The 17,284-nt window shown below is 36.3% G+C and overlaps 1 protein-coding gene across 40 annotated transcripts in view; it reads left to right on the forward strand.

Annotated features, from left to right (window-relative positions):
- Positions 1-17,284, forward strand: part of ANK2 (ankyrin 2) — a 628,385-nt gene that overhangs the window by 546,093 nt on the left and 65,008 nt on the right. For 32 of the 40 annotated variants that reach the window (XM_078069115.1, XM_078069120.1, XM_078069117.1 and 29 more), the window contains 2 exons: positions 6,598-6,670; positions 14,731-14,875. In XM_078069115.1, coding sequence (XP_077925241.1) covers positions 6,598-6,670; positions 14,731-14,875 — 218 coding nt within the window. Of the gene's footprint in view, positions 1-6,597; positions 6,671-14,730; positions 14,876-17,056; positions 17,069-17,284 lie in introns of all 40 variants that reach the window. The other 8 variants (XM_078069138.1, XM_078069146.1, XM_078069149.1 and 5 more) reach the window with 1 other exon arrangement.

A 17,284-nucleotide genomic window follows, 5' to 3' on the forward strand; every position in this document is an offset into this window, starting at 1 on the left:
TAAAATATGCTCTGAGCTCTATGCTGAGTGCTGAACAGTCATCAGTCGTGAAAACATTACCCCCCCCCCACCCCCCAGCAGCTTACAGTTTAATGGGAGTGGAGAAGGAGACTTGCGTTTTGTAAGAAAATAAATTCTTTAACATCAACAAAACTATGGAACTCACATGTTCAGTTTCAAAGAGATCCCAGGCCCATAAATATTACTTAGAGCGAATGACTTTAACTATATAGATCTATATTTGAAAAGAGAAGCAAGTAGCTTGCTAAATACTATGACTAAACAAGTTCAGATACCTTTCAGAAATTAGACGTGGAGTCATATCTCTGCCACATCTAGTTTGAGTGGAATACAAGAACTACTTTTAGAGCTCCCTGTGAGCTTTTCTTCTGTTCTGGTAACTATTATTCTCTGCCCTGCCCAGCTGAGCATTTCCCCAATAAAAACCACTATACTTAGAAATCAAGTTTCTAGGTAAAAAGCTGACAAACAAATATAAAACATAATGGCATGTTTGCTTTTAGTTGGGGTAAGAAGTCATTGTCCGCATTAACTAAACAAGTACCCCCTTTGTCTAAATGGGTAATTGTATTGGTAATGTGTTTTGATGCTACCCTATTTTTACTTTCTGACTCTCTTAGAATTGATTCTTAGAACTGAGTTTTATTGTTTTGTGAAATTGAGTTTGGGGTGAAGGATTGAAAATATGAACTTATTCCTGTCTCTTATGTGAGCCTTCTTACTTTGCACTTCCTCTCTTTGGGAAGAGATTTTCATTCATACTTTTTTTTCACATAATGATATTAATGGTATTGAAAATGAGTATTTAGTGATTACAGATATGGCAGGCAATGAGGCTAGATCTAGGATTCAAATTTAGGTTGTCAGATTCTAAAGTCCATGTTCTTAACCACTCTGACATTACTGATCTTGGCTTTACTAAATGTAGCTTTTTTTTTTTTTAAAGATTTTTTTTATTTGATGGAGACAGAGATATCGAGGGCAGGAACACAAGCAGGGGGAGTGGGAGAGGGAGAAGCAGGCCTCCCCCCCGAGCAGGGAGCCCGACACGGGGCTGGATCCCAGGACCCTGGGATCATGACCTGAGCCAAAGGCAGACACTTAACAACTGAGCCACCCAGGCACCCACTAAATGTAGCTTAACATGAATTTTGTGAAAGAGGTGTTTTCACCTAGTTTTCTATTAAAAACAACCTACCCAAATAGTGCTTTTGGTTGATTTCCATGGAGGCATCATATTCAATATTATTTTCTAAAGTGAATTTGGAATTGCTCACTGGTGATGGGCCAATATAGCACACTAGGCAAATAATTATGTAAAATCAATAAAATTAAATTTAGTTTGATGTTATTACCATTTAAATGTAATTACAGTTACACAACTAACATACAAATCTCACATCATTGGATTTGTTCGATGTGCCTTTGAGCAGCTGTGTGAGTTCTCTTCCATCAAAGAAAGTTTCCTGTGTTAATCCTCCTTCCGAAGTTCTTTACCCCAAAGTATGAATAAAGTCATTGTGTAGGGGGAAGAGGAAGGCAGCAGTCTGTAAAGGAGAAACCACTGCTTCAGAAATTTTTGAGACATTTTGGAATTGTGGTTTGTTTCCTTAACCTTTGCTTTTCTAGTTTACTTTTGGGAACCCAGCAGGGGATATGAGGCAGTTTAGCATTCTCCCAGGATTACAGTCATTGTGTGTTTGCTGGAATGGGCATCAGAGTGCGTGGGACACATTTCTGGCAGTAGAAGCCACCAAGCTCAATTGCCTAAGGCAGTTTGGAAGACCGAGATAGTACTCACCCCTCTACTTATTAATCAGCTGTCATCGAGCATTTGTATTATTTGCATAATTTTGAAATGATCATGGTTTAAGTTGCATATAATCATTGATATGTAGACCCCAAATTACTAAAATAAAAATGACATCATAAATTGCTGAATAAACTACTAAAATAAAATGACATTTTATTTATATTACCATTTAAAGAGTGGGGAAATTTTTGACAGTTAAGAAATGTAAATATTCAAAGTCCTAAATCTTATTTGAGGCTCTAAGTCAGTTAAAATGGGAATCATAGAAATAGCAATGCAGTAAATCCACCTGAAGTCATTGGACACCTCTTGAGGTGGAGTCAAGATCTTTTCTTTGAATATAGGTCCACTGACTAGAAGGAGGCTAAATGATCATTCTTGCACAAAGAACATCGATATTACATACTATATCCTATAAAACCTATATCTTGATAGTATTCATCCTGTATATACATATATATTTTAAAGATTTATTTATTATTTTTTAGAGAGCATGCATGGGGATGGGGAGGGGCAGAGGGAGGGAGAGAATCTCAAGCAGACTCCCTGCTGAGCATTGATCCTGACACAAAGCTGCATCTCAGGACCCTGAGATCATGACCTGAGCCGAAATCAAGAGTTGGACACAACGGACTGAGCCACCCAGGCGCCCCATATTCATCCTGTATATTATCTTAAAGTGACACTATTCTGAGTGCAGAATCTTTTTAAACTTTTGACATACTTTTTTTTCCCTCATCTGCTTTAATTGTCTCAACTACACCTAATTGAATACAAATTATTTTTGGTGACTCACCTTTGTTGAGATTTCCAAACCATTTACATTAGTTTTTGTAGAAAAATATTTACATACTGTTTAAATTATTATAGACATTCTATTAACATGTATAATTGGTATAAATACGTTTGGGAACAAAACCAAATTTAGCCTGTTGCCCCACTGATGGGAGCCATTGTGTGTGGGCATTAGAAGGTGGCATATTAGCCAAGATCACTCATCATGCTGGGGTGACTTGGTGAGTATGTGATACAAAGGAAATAGTTGGCGAGGGGTGCGGGCCAAGCGGAGGCCGGCTACGCACACTTCCTTTTGCATAAAACAAACCAGATATTATCTATTTACAAACAGCACGTTAAGGACTCATGTTTTATTTTTTACATCTTTTCCACATCACAATAAATATTAAAAACTCATTATTAAGGCTTCCATCTATCCTATCCTATTTATATTGCCGTATTATCTGATTTAATTACATACTATTAAATTTGTGCATAGTACACTACCCATTTTAACTTTGAAGTGGTTTCTAATCTTGACTATAAACTCTTAGGTTCTATAGCGGACGGAGTTGCCCATGATCATTTAATTATATCTTTGTTTTCTATGTACTATTCAGATGCATTTGTATAAAACCATATTTATATTTTGATAATCAAGTTTTCAAAGTTCACTCCATTTTAAAGGAAAATCTATATCTCTTATAACATTACTCATGAGTAGGAAGACTTATTTATCATTCATTCAACAAATATTTATTGATGGTCTTCTAAAGGTCAGTGCTACATCATGAACAAATGCATACTCACTACATTGCATATAGAGGGCATTTTTATGATCTATAACAGAAAAATATCTGTGACCAGTGTGATCACTGTGTGGTACTTTTTCTGTTGCCACATATATTTGCTGGTAATAACTTTGATAGTATTCAGTGACCAAACTAAAGCAATAGTATTTCCACTCTTAGAAATTCCAGTCCACTCTTAGAAATTCAAGGAAATTATAGTCCTATTATCAGTGTCTGAAAATATAAATTAAGTACGTCAGGCAATAGAACTTATTCAAAAAATATTTCCATCACTTATTTTCAAATAGAGAAGCATCCTCTTGTGAAATGTTTCCTAAGAAGGGCAAATACTCTAGAACATCTCCGTAAAATAAACTTTCTGGTGTAGTCTAATATGGTAGATATCCCTTCACATGTTTGAATCATTTTATTTACACTGAGAATCTTATAAAAAATAAGTTTCAGAAAAAGCTTAATAGGTTATCATTAGCTTAATAGGATGTCACTGTCTGTCCTATATTTTAAATGCAAATCATTTTCTGCAATTTATACACTTTTCCAAATGGGTTGCAATTTGAGATGCATGATAGATCCATCTGAGCAACTTTTTCATAGCTGAGCCCTCAGGGATTCTGACTTAATTGTTCTGTGATGGTATCCAAGTGATGGTATTTTAAAATTTTCTCTAATAATTTTAATATGCAGCTAGAGTTGAAAACCATGGATATAGAACACAGGTTTTAATTTATCCATGTTAAATTTATAAATTAATTACTATTAGGATAAGTAAATGAGGGGGCGCCTGGGTGGTGCAGTCAGTTAAGCATTGGACTTGGTTTCGCATCAGGCCATGATCTCAGGGTTGTGAGATTGAGCCCCGCATCCGGCTCTGCGCTCGGTGCGGAGTCTGCTTCAGATTCTCTCTCCTTCTACCCCCTCCTGCTCATGTTGTCTTTCTCTTTCAAATAAATAAATAAATCTTTAAAAATAAAATAATTAAGTGATATAATAGTCTTCTTAAGTTTAAGAACAAATAAATAAATAAATCTTTAAAAATAAAATAATTAAGTGATATAATAGTCTTCTTAAGTTTAAGAAATACTTATTGACCAGCTATTATTATGCAGAATTTTTAATGGATGCTTTTGTCTTTCCTGAAGTTTAGTTTTCAGTGAATAAGACATTACAGAATTATTTAAACATCATAAGCAACATGCAGGAAAGCTGAATTCAATACTTCAATCTCCAACTGTGCCTTCATCGGGATAACATGAGACTTTCCTTACTTTCTTGGTTTCTTCCCATTCTTTAATTGTTTTATCACCCCAAAGAAAATCTATTTAGTTGTTATGTGGATTTTACATATATTTTGCCTAATTTTGTATCATTGATGTATTTGATATATATTTGAGAAGCACCTGCTAGGTTTCAGGTTCTGTGGAAACAAATGGACTCTTCAATGACTCACTCTCTCATGTGGGAGCAGATAAGGCACAGACCGTTGTGTATGGTGTGGTGTATCCCGTGTCGTCAGATAATCACAGTTAAACAGACTCATCAGGGAGGATTGGGGAATGTCTCTCCAAGAAAATTACATCTACTATGAGCCAAGAAAAGAGGTAGAAGAATATTTCTGGTAAAGGAAAGAATATATGGAAAAACTTAGAGGTGTAAGAGGTTGTGACCTGGGGACACGGCTGCAGCATGGAGAGAGAGAGAGGAGGCCTCCATGCCTCTCCTTACTACATCACCTGGCTCTTCTGAGCCACTTTGTCTGGCTTGTTTTCTGAGGAAATGGGGAATAACTGAAAGGGCATGTAGTGTCACATTATGATTTCATCAGTCCCTCTTGACACACGGATATTATACAGGTAGATGTGAATATATTTTCAAAGTAGTTGAAAGTCCTCGTAAATCTATTTGAAGTTCTCTACTGCTTTTGGAAAGAAAAGAAGTTGGTGCCATTCAAAAAAGTCTGTAGTATCCATGTAGCAAAGCTTAAAAACCTAAGACAACCTGTTTACCCCTATATTTTAGTGACTTTAGTTGAAGATTTGACTTATTTTGAGAGATTAGGTTTTTAGAGTTCCCGTAACGATGCCACTCAGTGCACTTACTACATTTTCAGTGCAGACACTAGAGATAGGATTTGAGACTTGACAGTCTGTAGGTGATATTTAAAGTAGTGTGATTTGTTTTTTGTTTGTTTTTTTTTTTTTTAAATCACTGTGGTATCCCTGGTTGTCTAAAACAGTGCCAGCATGTGGTAGGTGCTCAAAATGTTTCTTGAGTGCCTGAATGACTAAAAAGTTCAGAGGCTCTTCAGTTTTAAGATGAATTTAATATTGAATTACAATTATAATAATGATGTTACACTAGCTGATATTTATTGAGTGCTAACATAGTCCAAGCACTGTTCTTAGAACTCTTATGTATATTATTTCATTTAATCTTCATAACAATTTTATGAAGTAGTAGTATTATCCCTGTTTTATAGATGAGAAAATTGAGAAATAAGGAACTTGTTAAGAAATGACAAAGTTAGAATTCGAACCCAGGCAGCCAGTCTCCAGAATCTGGTCTCTTAACCTTACATCGCCCATCAGGAATGGAAGACAGGCAACTCTGGGGTGCCTTTGTGGAAGGCGAATAAACAACAAACCAGAATTGTAGACCAATGAAACGGTCTACAATTTGACTCTCTACTCTTGATCCTCTGATCCCAGAAGAGATGCATCACGTTTTCCGCCCAAATAGTTTGTCTTTCATATTGTTTACAACTTCTTTTCCAATGGCTTTGTTTTTAATAAATTACGTATGTTCATTGCTTCTTTTTAAAGCTTTTCTGGAGACATTACTTAGTTCATTTAAGGGAAGCCCTGAAAACATTCGTCTGCTTTCTTAATATGACTAATTATTAATGCCATCATTAAAGAATTTATTTTTCAAATAGGAACTCAAAATAATGAACTTCTTCTTGTACAACTTCACTGGAGTCAATCATCATTTATCTTCAGAAAGAACAAATGAATTTTCATGGAACAGAATAAGCTTCCAGAACATACAGGAACATGTAGGAAGATGAAATGATCAGGGACTGATGGCTTGCTGATGCTATCCACGTGACCTCGTCTGTGATTCTTTTCTCTTTTGTTTGATTTTAACTTGCTTATTAATGTTTTTTTTTCTTTCCAGACTATCACTGAAAAACACAAGCTAAATGTTCCTGAGACGATGACTGAGGTTCTTGATGTTTCTGATGAAGAAGGTAAGATTTTTATTTGGTCTTCATTGTCTTACACAAAGACAAGCCGTCCTTTTCCTCAGGGACTAAGCTGGCACAGTGGGTGTGGGTGACAGCCTCTTAACATTTAGGGTCACTTTTTCACCTCTGTTTCAAAACACCTACTTTTGTCCTTTGGGGAAAGAGGATAGTGATTAGTCTATTTTCAATGGGTATTATCTTTAATGTCTTACTAAATAACAGAACTGGAAAAGGGGAAAGACACTGGAAATTGGCCATCTGTTAAAAACACCTACCTGATAATACAATTATTATTAATACGTGTTTTAGTTATGTTAACATACTTTTTTAAATTAAAATGCCTTAAAGTGAAAGACTTTGAAGTATATTCTCTCAATGGTATATTGAGAAATCTCTGTTTCTGATTGGTTCAAATGATCAGAATAAATCATAAGTCCAGAGGAGAGGAGGCTTAGATAAGGTTAAAAATAGCATGTAAGTCATACTAATTCAATGTAAGAATTTGATTCTTTAAGTCATAAAATATGCTCTGTATAGTTTTAGAGTTGATAAAAATTATCTAAGGTAGTGGATTTCAAACGCTGAGAAGCCTGTTGCTCTAAAAGGAGTACAAGGGACTGCCTGGGGTGGGGATGGAGCATTGTGCTGCAGGTCTGTCCCTCCACCAGGGTTTCTGGCTCCTTACCTCTACTTCAGTTAGAGCAGTTGACTTTTCTTGAACAAAAAAATCTGCCAAAAAATCATGAATGCAGCAAATGAGGTATGTAGCCAACTTTCAATAGTACAGCTTTTGGTCAAACGTATATGTTTGAAAAATTATTGCCATAAAGAATAGTACTAGTTAAAACTTGCCACACACTGGAGAAGGTCCAAACACTCCCCACTGCAGGCAAAGAGAAACTCTGCCGAGACTAATCTGAGGGAAAGAGCAGCCAAAACCCAACAGCAGAGTGCACACAGCACACACCAAAGACACTTCCTGAAGCATCAGGCCCTGGACAGTGCAGGACCTCCTCTTCTTTTTTTTTTAAAGATTTTTTTTTTCTTAATTTTATTTATTTGTCAGAGAGAGACAGAGTAAGAGAGCACAGGCAGGGGGAGCAACAGAGGGAGAGGGAGAAGCAGGCTTCCCACTGAGCAGGGAGCCCGATGCGGGACTCGATCATGGGACCCGATCATGGGACCCGATCATGGGACCCGATCATGGGACTCCGGGATCATGACCTGAGCCGAAGGCACTCGCTTAACGACTGAGCCACCCAGGCGCCCTCTATGACCTCTTCTTAATACAGCATTACTCTCAGGAGCAGGAAACCTAACAGGCTTTCCTAATACACACAAGACAGAGATCTAGACAAAATGCCAAGATGGAGGGACTCATCTCAAAAGAAAGAACAAGAAGAGGGCACGGCCAGGGATCTAATTAAACCAGATATAAGTAATACGCCTGAACCGGAATTTAAAATAACAATCAGAAGGAGACTAGCTGGGCTTGAGAAAAGCATAGAAGACACTAGGAAGTCCCTCACTGCAGAGATAAAAGAACTAAAAAACTAGTCAGGTTGAAAAGAATGGTACTATTCTCAATAATAATTGCTTTTATTGAGAAATAGTAAAAGATTTTTAGGTTCTTCAAGATGTAATCAGAAGGTGAAATTTTACATTGAGGTGTCCTTATTTGGAACTAGTTCATTCGCCGATTGGTAATAGGCACTGAGTTATCTCAGCTTTTGTAAGAACTTATGACAAGAACGAGCAAATGTTTGGTCAGTGTGTTATTATAAGTAAATTAATAATTGCCAAAGTTAGCATTTCCAAGTATTATAATAATTTTGTGTTCCATCCTAATACTTGCCAGCTAATTTTAGTATTCATATATGCACATCATATTTTGTTTTGTGGGATCATCTTTCTTAACAGCCTTTAAACAGTTCGGTGACAACTTTATTGATGGGGAAGCACTTAGTGATTCAGGTACCTTTAGAGGAAGTTATTGGAGTGAAAGCTTTGCTTTTAATTTTTCTTAACTGTATAGAAGCAACTTGCTTAATATTTAAATCTGGGTGCCTACTACTAATCTGTTTCTTTTGAAATAGCATGGAGTTGTATATGTATGCATGTGAGTGTGTAGATTTTATTAACTTGGAAGCTTAAAGCCATAAATTGCTTATCCTATTAATGATTTTGCTGCTGTTGTTGAGACCTATTAGTATCATTAAATTATCTAATGAGCATCATATAAATATTTTACCAAAACTAATCTCTCTTCTAAGAATACACAGAGAAAAAAATAATTCTTTGTAAGTTGACATTTAACTACCATGAACCTGTTAAAATTAAGACTGCTTGACTGAATGTACTTCGTATCATTCTTGGCTGAAGATAAGTTTTAGATGTGGTTAAAAAATATGTGAAATTGATAGTTATAATGTGATTTTTGAAGGTAGCTAGGAATAAAAATAACCCTTAAAATTATTTAGGAGGAGCTTCAGCATATAGGGAAAAATGAATAATATAAAATATTCTATCTACCAAGAAGGATCCAAAGTGCATGTGGTATCACTTGAAGCAAACTTCTTATATGCAAATCTAAATTTATAAATCAAATAAATTAGAGTGATTATTTAATTTAAAAATAGTTTATTTCCTAAATAATTGTTAAATAATTCCAATGCCAATGCATTCAAAGTATTGAGTGGGATTAAAGAAATTCCATTTATATAAAATAGCTTTTTGGACCTGCTCATTGCCTAATATAAGATCTAGCTATAATATCCTGTATACTTTTATTAAAACTGTTATAGATTAGAGTTTTTAGTGATAAAAAGTCTTGCTTTTAGAGGAATATTGGCTAATGATCAAGAATATCTTTTATGGTGAGAGAAGAAGCTTTGCTTCCTTTAGACCTAGCCAAAACCTTAATAACACATTTTTCCCCAGAAAGAAATTCAAGTTGAAAAATTTTTATGTATACGATATATTTGAGTATTGTGAAGTGACTTTTAGTGCTAAGAATTAGTATAAAGAAATTTGTCTGGTTGATATTGCCAACCCTTCAGTGTTTTATGGGCTTAAAATGTTTTCATGGAACCTACCATTCATATGGACAAAGTGCAGCCACATGTATTTTAAAGGTATTAGCCAATTCTTGCCTTTTTTTTTTTTTTTTTTTTACAGCTCTTCTGTTTTGATAGTTGTGTGTATTATCAATACTCAAAAGAATATTCAAGCCAAGTATAGATGTCCTTTCAGGCTAACTTGGTATAGTAATCAGGATATCCGCTCATGAATCCAATCAACAGATAGTAAAAGTGATGTTACTACTGTGTGTAAAGTTCTATCACTGCTACCATTGGGGCATCAGAGGTGAACACAGGGCATGCCTTTATGCCTTTATAGACGGGGAGATAATGTAGAAGTTAAATGAAGTATAACAGAAGGCACTATGTCATCCACTTTTCATATCTGCCTTGGGAGCTAGGGAAGGAGAGACCTAGCACAATCCCGTGGACTTGCCAAAACTGAGAGATTAATAGGAAGGTGACACAGGTTTTAGAGAGTGGGGAAGGAACAGTATGGAAGGTCCTGAGAGGGGAAAGCACAAGAGAGAGACACAGAGTGGCAAAATAATCCAGTCATTCGATTTGGCTCATGCATTAAAACATACTGGGCTTCACTGTGAATGTTTGAATTCTTAACTGAAAAGTGTGGGAAATTAGGATATATTAAATATTTTGATTAATGATTGAAACAAATCTGATTTTCACAAAGATTAAACCAGCAGTGATACACTAAAGGAGTGTATTAGGAAGAAATTGGAAGGAAGCACATATATTTGACAGAGGAGAAAACATTTACAAAACATCCACAATGCTAGGTGCATTGTCTCATTTAATTCCCATAGCATCCACATGAGCTAGGCTATTGATTTCCCCTCATTTTTTTTCAGGTGAGGAAAGACTCACCTGAACAGGACGAGACTAAGACTTAAACACATTAAGTAGTTTGCTCCACAGTACACAGCTATTAAGTGGTAGATGGGGAATGTAAACCCAGTATGAAAGCTGTTATAATAGCTCAGTCATACTATAAATAAGTCCTGATGGAACAACATGGCAGAGAAATGGAAGGAAAAGATAGAAATGGGAATTCAACCTGAGAGTATTGTACCGTGCAGATGAAAACACAGCTGTAAATGTAATCCTCTACATCTTCATAGGATCACGAGCTGAGCCCTACCTTTGCTGACTCAGCTCCACAGCAGTAAGTTATATGGTGGGGCTCAGGGGTGATAACACTTATGTAACTAAAATACCTGTAGAAATGTGACCCATGTGTCCCACATACTCAAAGGTTTGTGCATGGATGGTTTGTACAAACTCCTCCACTGGTTCTCTGGAATGATGTGTACTAATGATAATCAAGAGAACTCCAGAATGGCTGAGTGTTACGATGAAATGTAGAGGAACCATCTATTATCTCCTTTTGTCACACTTTGGCTGTGAACTCTTGACAGTGGGGCTCCTTACTTCCTCCTTGTATGACATGACCGATACTTCATCTAACTATTTCTTCCACTTTTTCATAAACAAGAGTAGAGTTAGTCTTCCCAAATGTTAACAAGTTCACATATTTTTTTTTCTGGAAATAATTTAGACTTATATCCAAACCAGACAATGCCTGTGTTTTGGTAAACTAATTCAGAGAATTGATCTTAGAATTTTTTTTCTCCCAGAAATAAACAAAGGGGTACCCCAACTTATTTGACTCATAAAAATACTCCTATGTAAAGATTTACCAATTACATAAGAGGAGGGAAGTAGTAGAAACAATTAAGTCCTACAAGGCTTATAATAAGATGTCTAGCCTTGATTTGATCACTGTTTAGACACTAACTTTCTTCCTGGACTTTTTGCCATTGCTCACCATCATGAATGTTAACTTTTGCCAAGTTACTTCGGGTAGTATTCTCTAAATAAGTAACGTGTATTACTCTTTTATTCTCACTGTTTTTATGGCCCTCCATGACCCCTTACACACGAGCCTCTCACCTAAAGTAGTGTCAACCTCTGCCCATTAAAACTGAATCCAAACAAATGATCAGCTCCAATTCCTTCTTCAGTGACTCCTTCTCCAGCTTCACTGAATTTCCTAGGAATATCACAAATTACCACAAACTTGGTGGCTCAAATTTATTCTCTCACAGTTCTGGGAGTGAAAATTTTATGGCGGGACCATAGTAACCTCTGATACTCTAAGGAAGAGTCTTTCTTGTCTCTTCCAGCTTCCAGTGGCTGTCAGTGATCCTTGGTGTTTGTTCCTTGGCTTGTAGACACATCACTCCAATCTCTGCCTTCATGTGGCATTTTCCTCTGTGTCTCTGTCTAAGAACACTCTGATTGGAGTTACCCAATGTGATCTCATCTCAGTCCTTAACTTAGTTACATCTATAAAAGCCCTATCTCCAGAAAAGGCCCTATCCTCAGATTCCAAATGGAAGTGAAATTTTGGGGGGACGCTACTGAACCCCCCACACCATCCTAAAGTGATCTCTGTCCTCTGACCTTTTTGGTTCTTAAAGTTGACCAACATCATGCATTTTGTGTTTGACTGTAGTGTTATCTGTAGATTGCTGTTATTGTCACATCTTGCTTTGTGAGGGAACACTTTTTAAAATTTTTTTTAAGATTTTATTTATTCATTTGAAAGAGCGAAAGAGCACAAGAAGAGGAAGAGGCAGAGAGAGAGGGAGAAGCGGGTTCCCCGCTGAGCAGGGAGCCTGAGATGCGGGATTCGATCCCAGGACCCTGAGATCATGGCCTGAGGTGAAAGCAGACACTTAACCTTCACCCAGGTGCCCCTTTTCACTTTAAAGAAGAAAATATATGTAAGGGTGGGCAGGAGACCCCTTTAATAAACATAATTTTAAAAACTTTACTCATGTTTTCCTTAGAGCTATCAGATTTACGAATATTTAAACACAGTACAATTATATTTCTTTCTTTATGATATATACATTTAAAAATATTTTTGTAGGGGCACCTGGGTGGCTCAGTCAGTTAAGCGTCTGCCTTCAGCTGAGGTCATGGTCCCAGAGTCCTGGGATTGAGCCCCACGTCAGGCTCCCTGCTCAACAGGGAGTTGCTTCTCCCTCTCTGTCTCCCCCAGCTTGTGTTAGCGCTCTCTCTCTCTCTCAAATAAATAAATAAAATCTTTAAAAAAAAGAATATTTTTGCATAAATGAAATTGAGCTCATATTTCATTGATGTGTCACACTGTAGCCATTTTGTATTAATAAAAACAATAGGTAACAATTAGTACATTCTGGCACTTGATTACACATTCTTATATGTTATTTAATTCATACAACTACTGTGTGAGATAGATTATTAGTGTCATTCCCATTTACTAGTTGTGGAAATTGAGGCTCTGGAAGATTAACAGGCCAGTAAATAACAGAATTAGAATTTGAATCCAGGTCTATCTGATTCTAAAGACTCAACTTTTAATTAATACTCTGTGTAGACTAACTCATTATGCTAAAATGCAATAAAGATCTAATGGTGTCACTGAAGGAGCCATAAAAATATTTTTAATGATGAGACTTATTATAACTGTCAAATGTTAAATGCATTCACTTTGAGACAAAAATCTAATGGTTAATAAATTATATCTCCATTTACTGGAAGGTCTTTTTTTTTTTTAATCTGTCATTAGTTTTAAGTAATTTAAAGAGCTAATAATCCTTTTATATATACCTGAGATTTTAAGATCATATATATAGACAAACAGTGAAATGTCAAAGACATGTATCTTTCTTACAATTCTTTAATGCTGTACCTTTATAAATTAGTGCTATGTAGAACAATTATTTGAAACAAATGAGTATAGAATAATGAATATTTAACTTAGTTTATAGGAATGAAGTACATTCCTTCAAATTGTCCTTTACATAGATCATCAGGCTTAAAGTGTGTGATTAGTGTCTTAAAGAGTCATCAAAAATAGTTTCTCTCAGCTATATTATTTATTTCTCCATGTCAGCATATTAATGGCATACAGAGCACTTCTGTGAATGAGGTATTACTTATTGACTCACCTGAAAAAGATATTTTTGAAAGCATTCTATTCCTAGTCACAGGCAGGGAATGTACCCTTACCATTTGATCTTCTAAATATGAGCTACCACACTTAGTCATCTCTTTCTGCCACTACTTGATTACTTAATTCTCTATTTTCCCTGTCATTCACCTTTGGGAAGCCACCTAGTTTCCAACAAAACATCCTTTTTATGCTCTGTAATGTTTTTAAAATTAAATTCCAGGTTGTTTATTAAAATGTCACAATCTGCTCACTTTGTTCTAGTATTCTTTCCCTAATGTGCATATCTTGTTAATCCTATAAATCATATCCCTCCACATACTATATCACATATTTTAGAGCAGTAGATATTTCTTTCTATTTTTTGTTAAGGTTTTATTTATTTGTTTGACATAAAGATAGTGAGAGAGAGCACGGGCCAAGGTGGTGGGGGACAGGGAGAGGGAGAAGCAGACTCCCCACTGAGCAAGGAGCCCGATGCGGGGCTCCATCCCAAGACCCTGGGATCATGACCTGAGCTGAAAGCAGCCGCTTAACCAACTGAGCCACCCAGGTGCCTGGAGCAGTAGGTATTTCTTAGCATATTGCCAATGACACGAAGAGACTGTTAATGCCAGACATTATGTACGAAATTATTGGAACTATGTCTAGAAGTTGAGTAGTCTACATAGTGGACTATGTTAAATAGTACAAGGTATAAACCAGCTATGGTAAAAAAAAAAAATGAGTAAAGAAAATGGATATTAAGAGAATTACAATTCAGGTAATTCTTTCTTCTTGGTAAGCAATTGGAAAATGGGTCAAATATTGTTTCTCTAAGTTTTAGCACTTTGTGGTTGCATGTGTTCTGTTTTCTTCGGGTGTGCGGTGTTCCGGTGATGTCCACGCTATTCTGATGTTTTTTCATGATCATCATCCTATTTTGTAGTTAATACTAATACTAATCCTCTGATTGCTTCAAGGTGATGACACAATGACAGGCGATGGGGGAGAATACCTTAGGCCCGAGGATCTGAAAGAACTGGGTGATGACTCGCTACCCAGCAGCCAGTTCCTGGATGGTATGAATTACCTGCGATACAGCTTGGAGGGAGCACGCTCTGACAGGTATTCACCTAAAGCTGACATTGGTATCGGCCAGAAGGCAATGCAACACTTTTTCATGATGATAATAAAAAAAAGTAGACATAATTATTGATACTTAGCAGGTTCTGCCCTACTCTCGGCATGTTGTATCTCGAGCAACTTTAAGTGCCTATTTTAAAGAACAGGAAACTGAGGCCCAGAGAGATTAAGTAACTTAAGAAAAGTCCAACAACTAGTAAGAAGCAGAGCAATGATAAGTAAAGAGCTCTCTACATTTCAGTATAGTGTTTGTAATCATTTACCACTTTTTTCTCTAGGCAATTAAAAAGGACTGTTTTACCTTATGGGTATTTTTGTTAGTGGCATAAATTCTGTGAATAAAAGTATGTTGTGAAGAAGGATGAAAAAGAAACAAATTCAGGAGGAAAATGCCTGAAACTGACTTTTTCATGAAAAAGAATTAGACCAAAATCCTCCAAGATCTTGAATACAAAAGCATCTGAGCAAAATCTGAAGGAGCACAGGCTTTATAGACAAATCTGAAGAGGTTCATGTCATATTCTGAAGTATAAAATCGATGTTATTTTCTGATTATTATTAACTAGCACAACTGGTGTTTGTTATTTTTTGAGGCAAGCTGAATAAGAACATCCCATGGTACCTCATCAAAGGATTGACTGCCAATTTCAGTTAACATATGGTTGTCCATATAGTGTAATGTTTTTCACTAATCAGTAATCTTAGGTTTATAGTTTTAGTCTTGGCTGTATTCTAAGCTGTGGTTAACACATTCATAGTCTAAGAAATAAATACCTTAAAACGTAGTTAATTCTAAATGGATAATTAGCAAAAACAGATTTTTCTTGGGGTTTTTCCTTGAGCATCAGTGCCTCTTCCCTACTTTTTTTCTTTCTTTCTTTTTTTTTTTTTTTTTTGAACAATTCAGTGTGCATGTAATAAGTGCCTTTCTGGGCTGGCTTTGTGGTGGGTGCTAGAGATACAAATGTGACCAGGACATGATTGTTAAAATCATAGTCTGAGGGGATGTGAGAGAAACTAGGCTAGTGGGACCCACAGAGTACAACTAAAGCCCCGGGGCTCAGGTTTCCTGGAGGAGATGAGGCCAAACTGAGATACAGTGATGGGTAATGATGGTGAGGAAAGGTAGGGAGGGCATTTGAAGGCTTAATGAGATCATGAGCAAAGGCTCATGGTGTATGAGAGAAAGAATAGTGCAGTATTGGTAGAGTATAAGTGTGAAGGAGGGGAGATCTTGTCCGCATTTTGGATGGGTCCCTCTGACTGTAAACTTAAACAATGAATTTTAGAGGAGAGTTGTCAAAGGGCCAAACCTGGCAGTTGCAAACATCTGAAAAACTATTGTAGGAATATTAGCTGAAGCTGTTAAGAGAAGACTTGACCTTTAACCTTGGTGGTAGCAATCATGGAGAGAATTTGGGAAATGACAAATTTGAGAGCATATCTATGAGGTAAAAGCAGCCAGATTTGGTGATGGATTTCATAGGATGGGTGAAGAGGAAGATGGTTAGATTGACCCTTTGGCTTTGATGATGTAGATGGAGGGTGGTCCTTGGGGTCAAGAGAAGGAAGAGCCACTTGGGGTGAGAGTGGGGGGACTGGTGATAGGACCAGTGTTTTATATACTGGATTCTGACATACAGATAGATTTGGACATCACAATCTGAAATTCTTAGGAAAAGATTTCAAATTTCGATAAAATGAAATTTATGGCTTTACACAAATTCATAATAACCTATAAATAATCATATCACTATCAGAGAAAAAACCCTTCATTTTCAACATGGTCTATTTTATCAAGTTCTTGATCTGATCCTTTTTCCTTCTTTGAAAGTACTAGGTTAAGGAAACTTTAGAACAATACTTTCTATTCAAACGGGTTCATGGTATGATGATTCTACTTAAACTGAACACTTATCAGCATGTAAAGATGCGGATATGAAACAAACAAACCATGGTCTGTTCTCCAGGTCCACACTAGCATTTTGAGAACCCCAGATTGTATTCATGATCTCCAACGTGGAATTACAGGCAACATCTCATTTTCATGGATTTCTTGTTTCACTGATTTTTTAAAAATTTTCTTTATGTAATTCAATGGGAGTTTTCTTTTTTTGGTAACCATTTTTACTTTTCGTTATTTATTTGGTATGCTTTCAATAGTACCATGCCCAGGTAGGTATTAAATAGCATGAAAACACTGTGAAACTTCCTGAATACATTCACATTTCCCTGCTTTCTGTGTAATATGTGTGTGTGTGTGTGTGTGTGTGTGTATGTGTGTGTGTGTATGTATGTATGTGTTGGCAGGAGGTGCTTATATTCTAGAATTATGGATTTATTCTCAAATTAGGACTTTTATGTATTGAATTGAATAACTGAGCTAGAAGG

The sequence above is a fragment of the Halichoerus grypus genome, chromosome 3, assembly GCF_964656455.1.
Source record: "Halichoerus grypus chromosome 3, mHalGry1.hap1.1, whole genome shotgun sequence".
NCBI lineage: Eukaryota > Metazoa > Chordata > Mammalia > Carnivora > Phocidae > Halichoerus > Halichoerus grypus.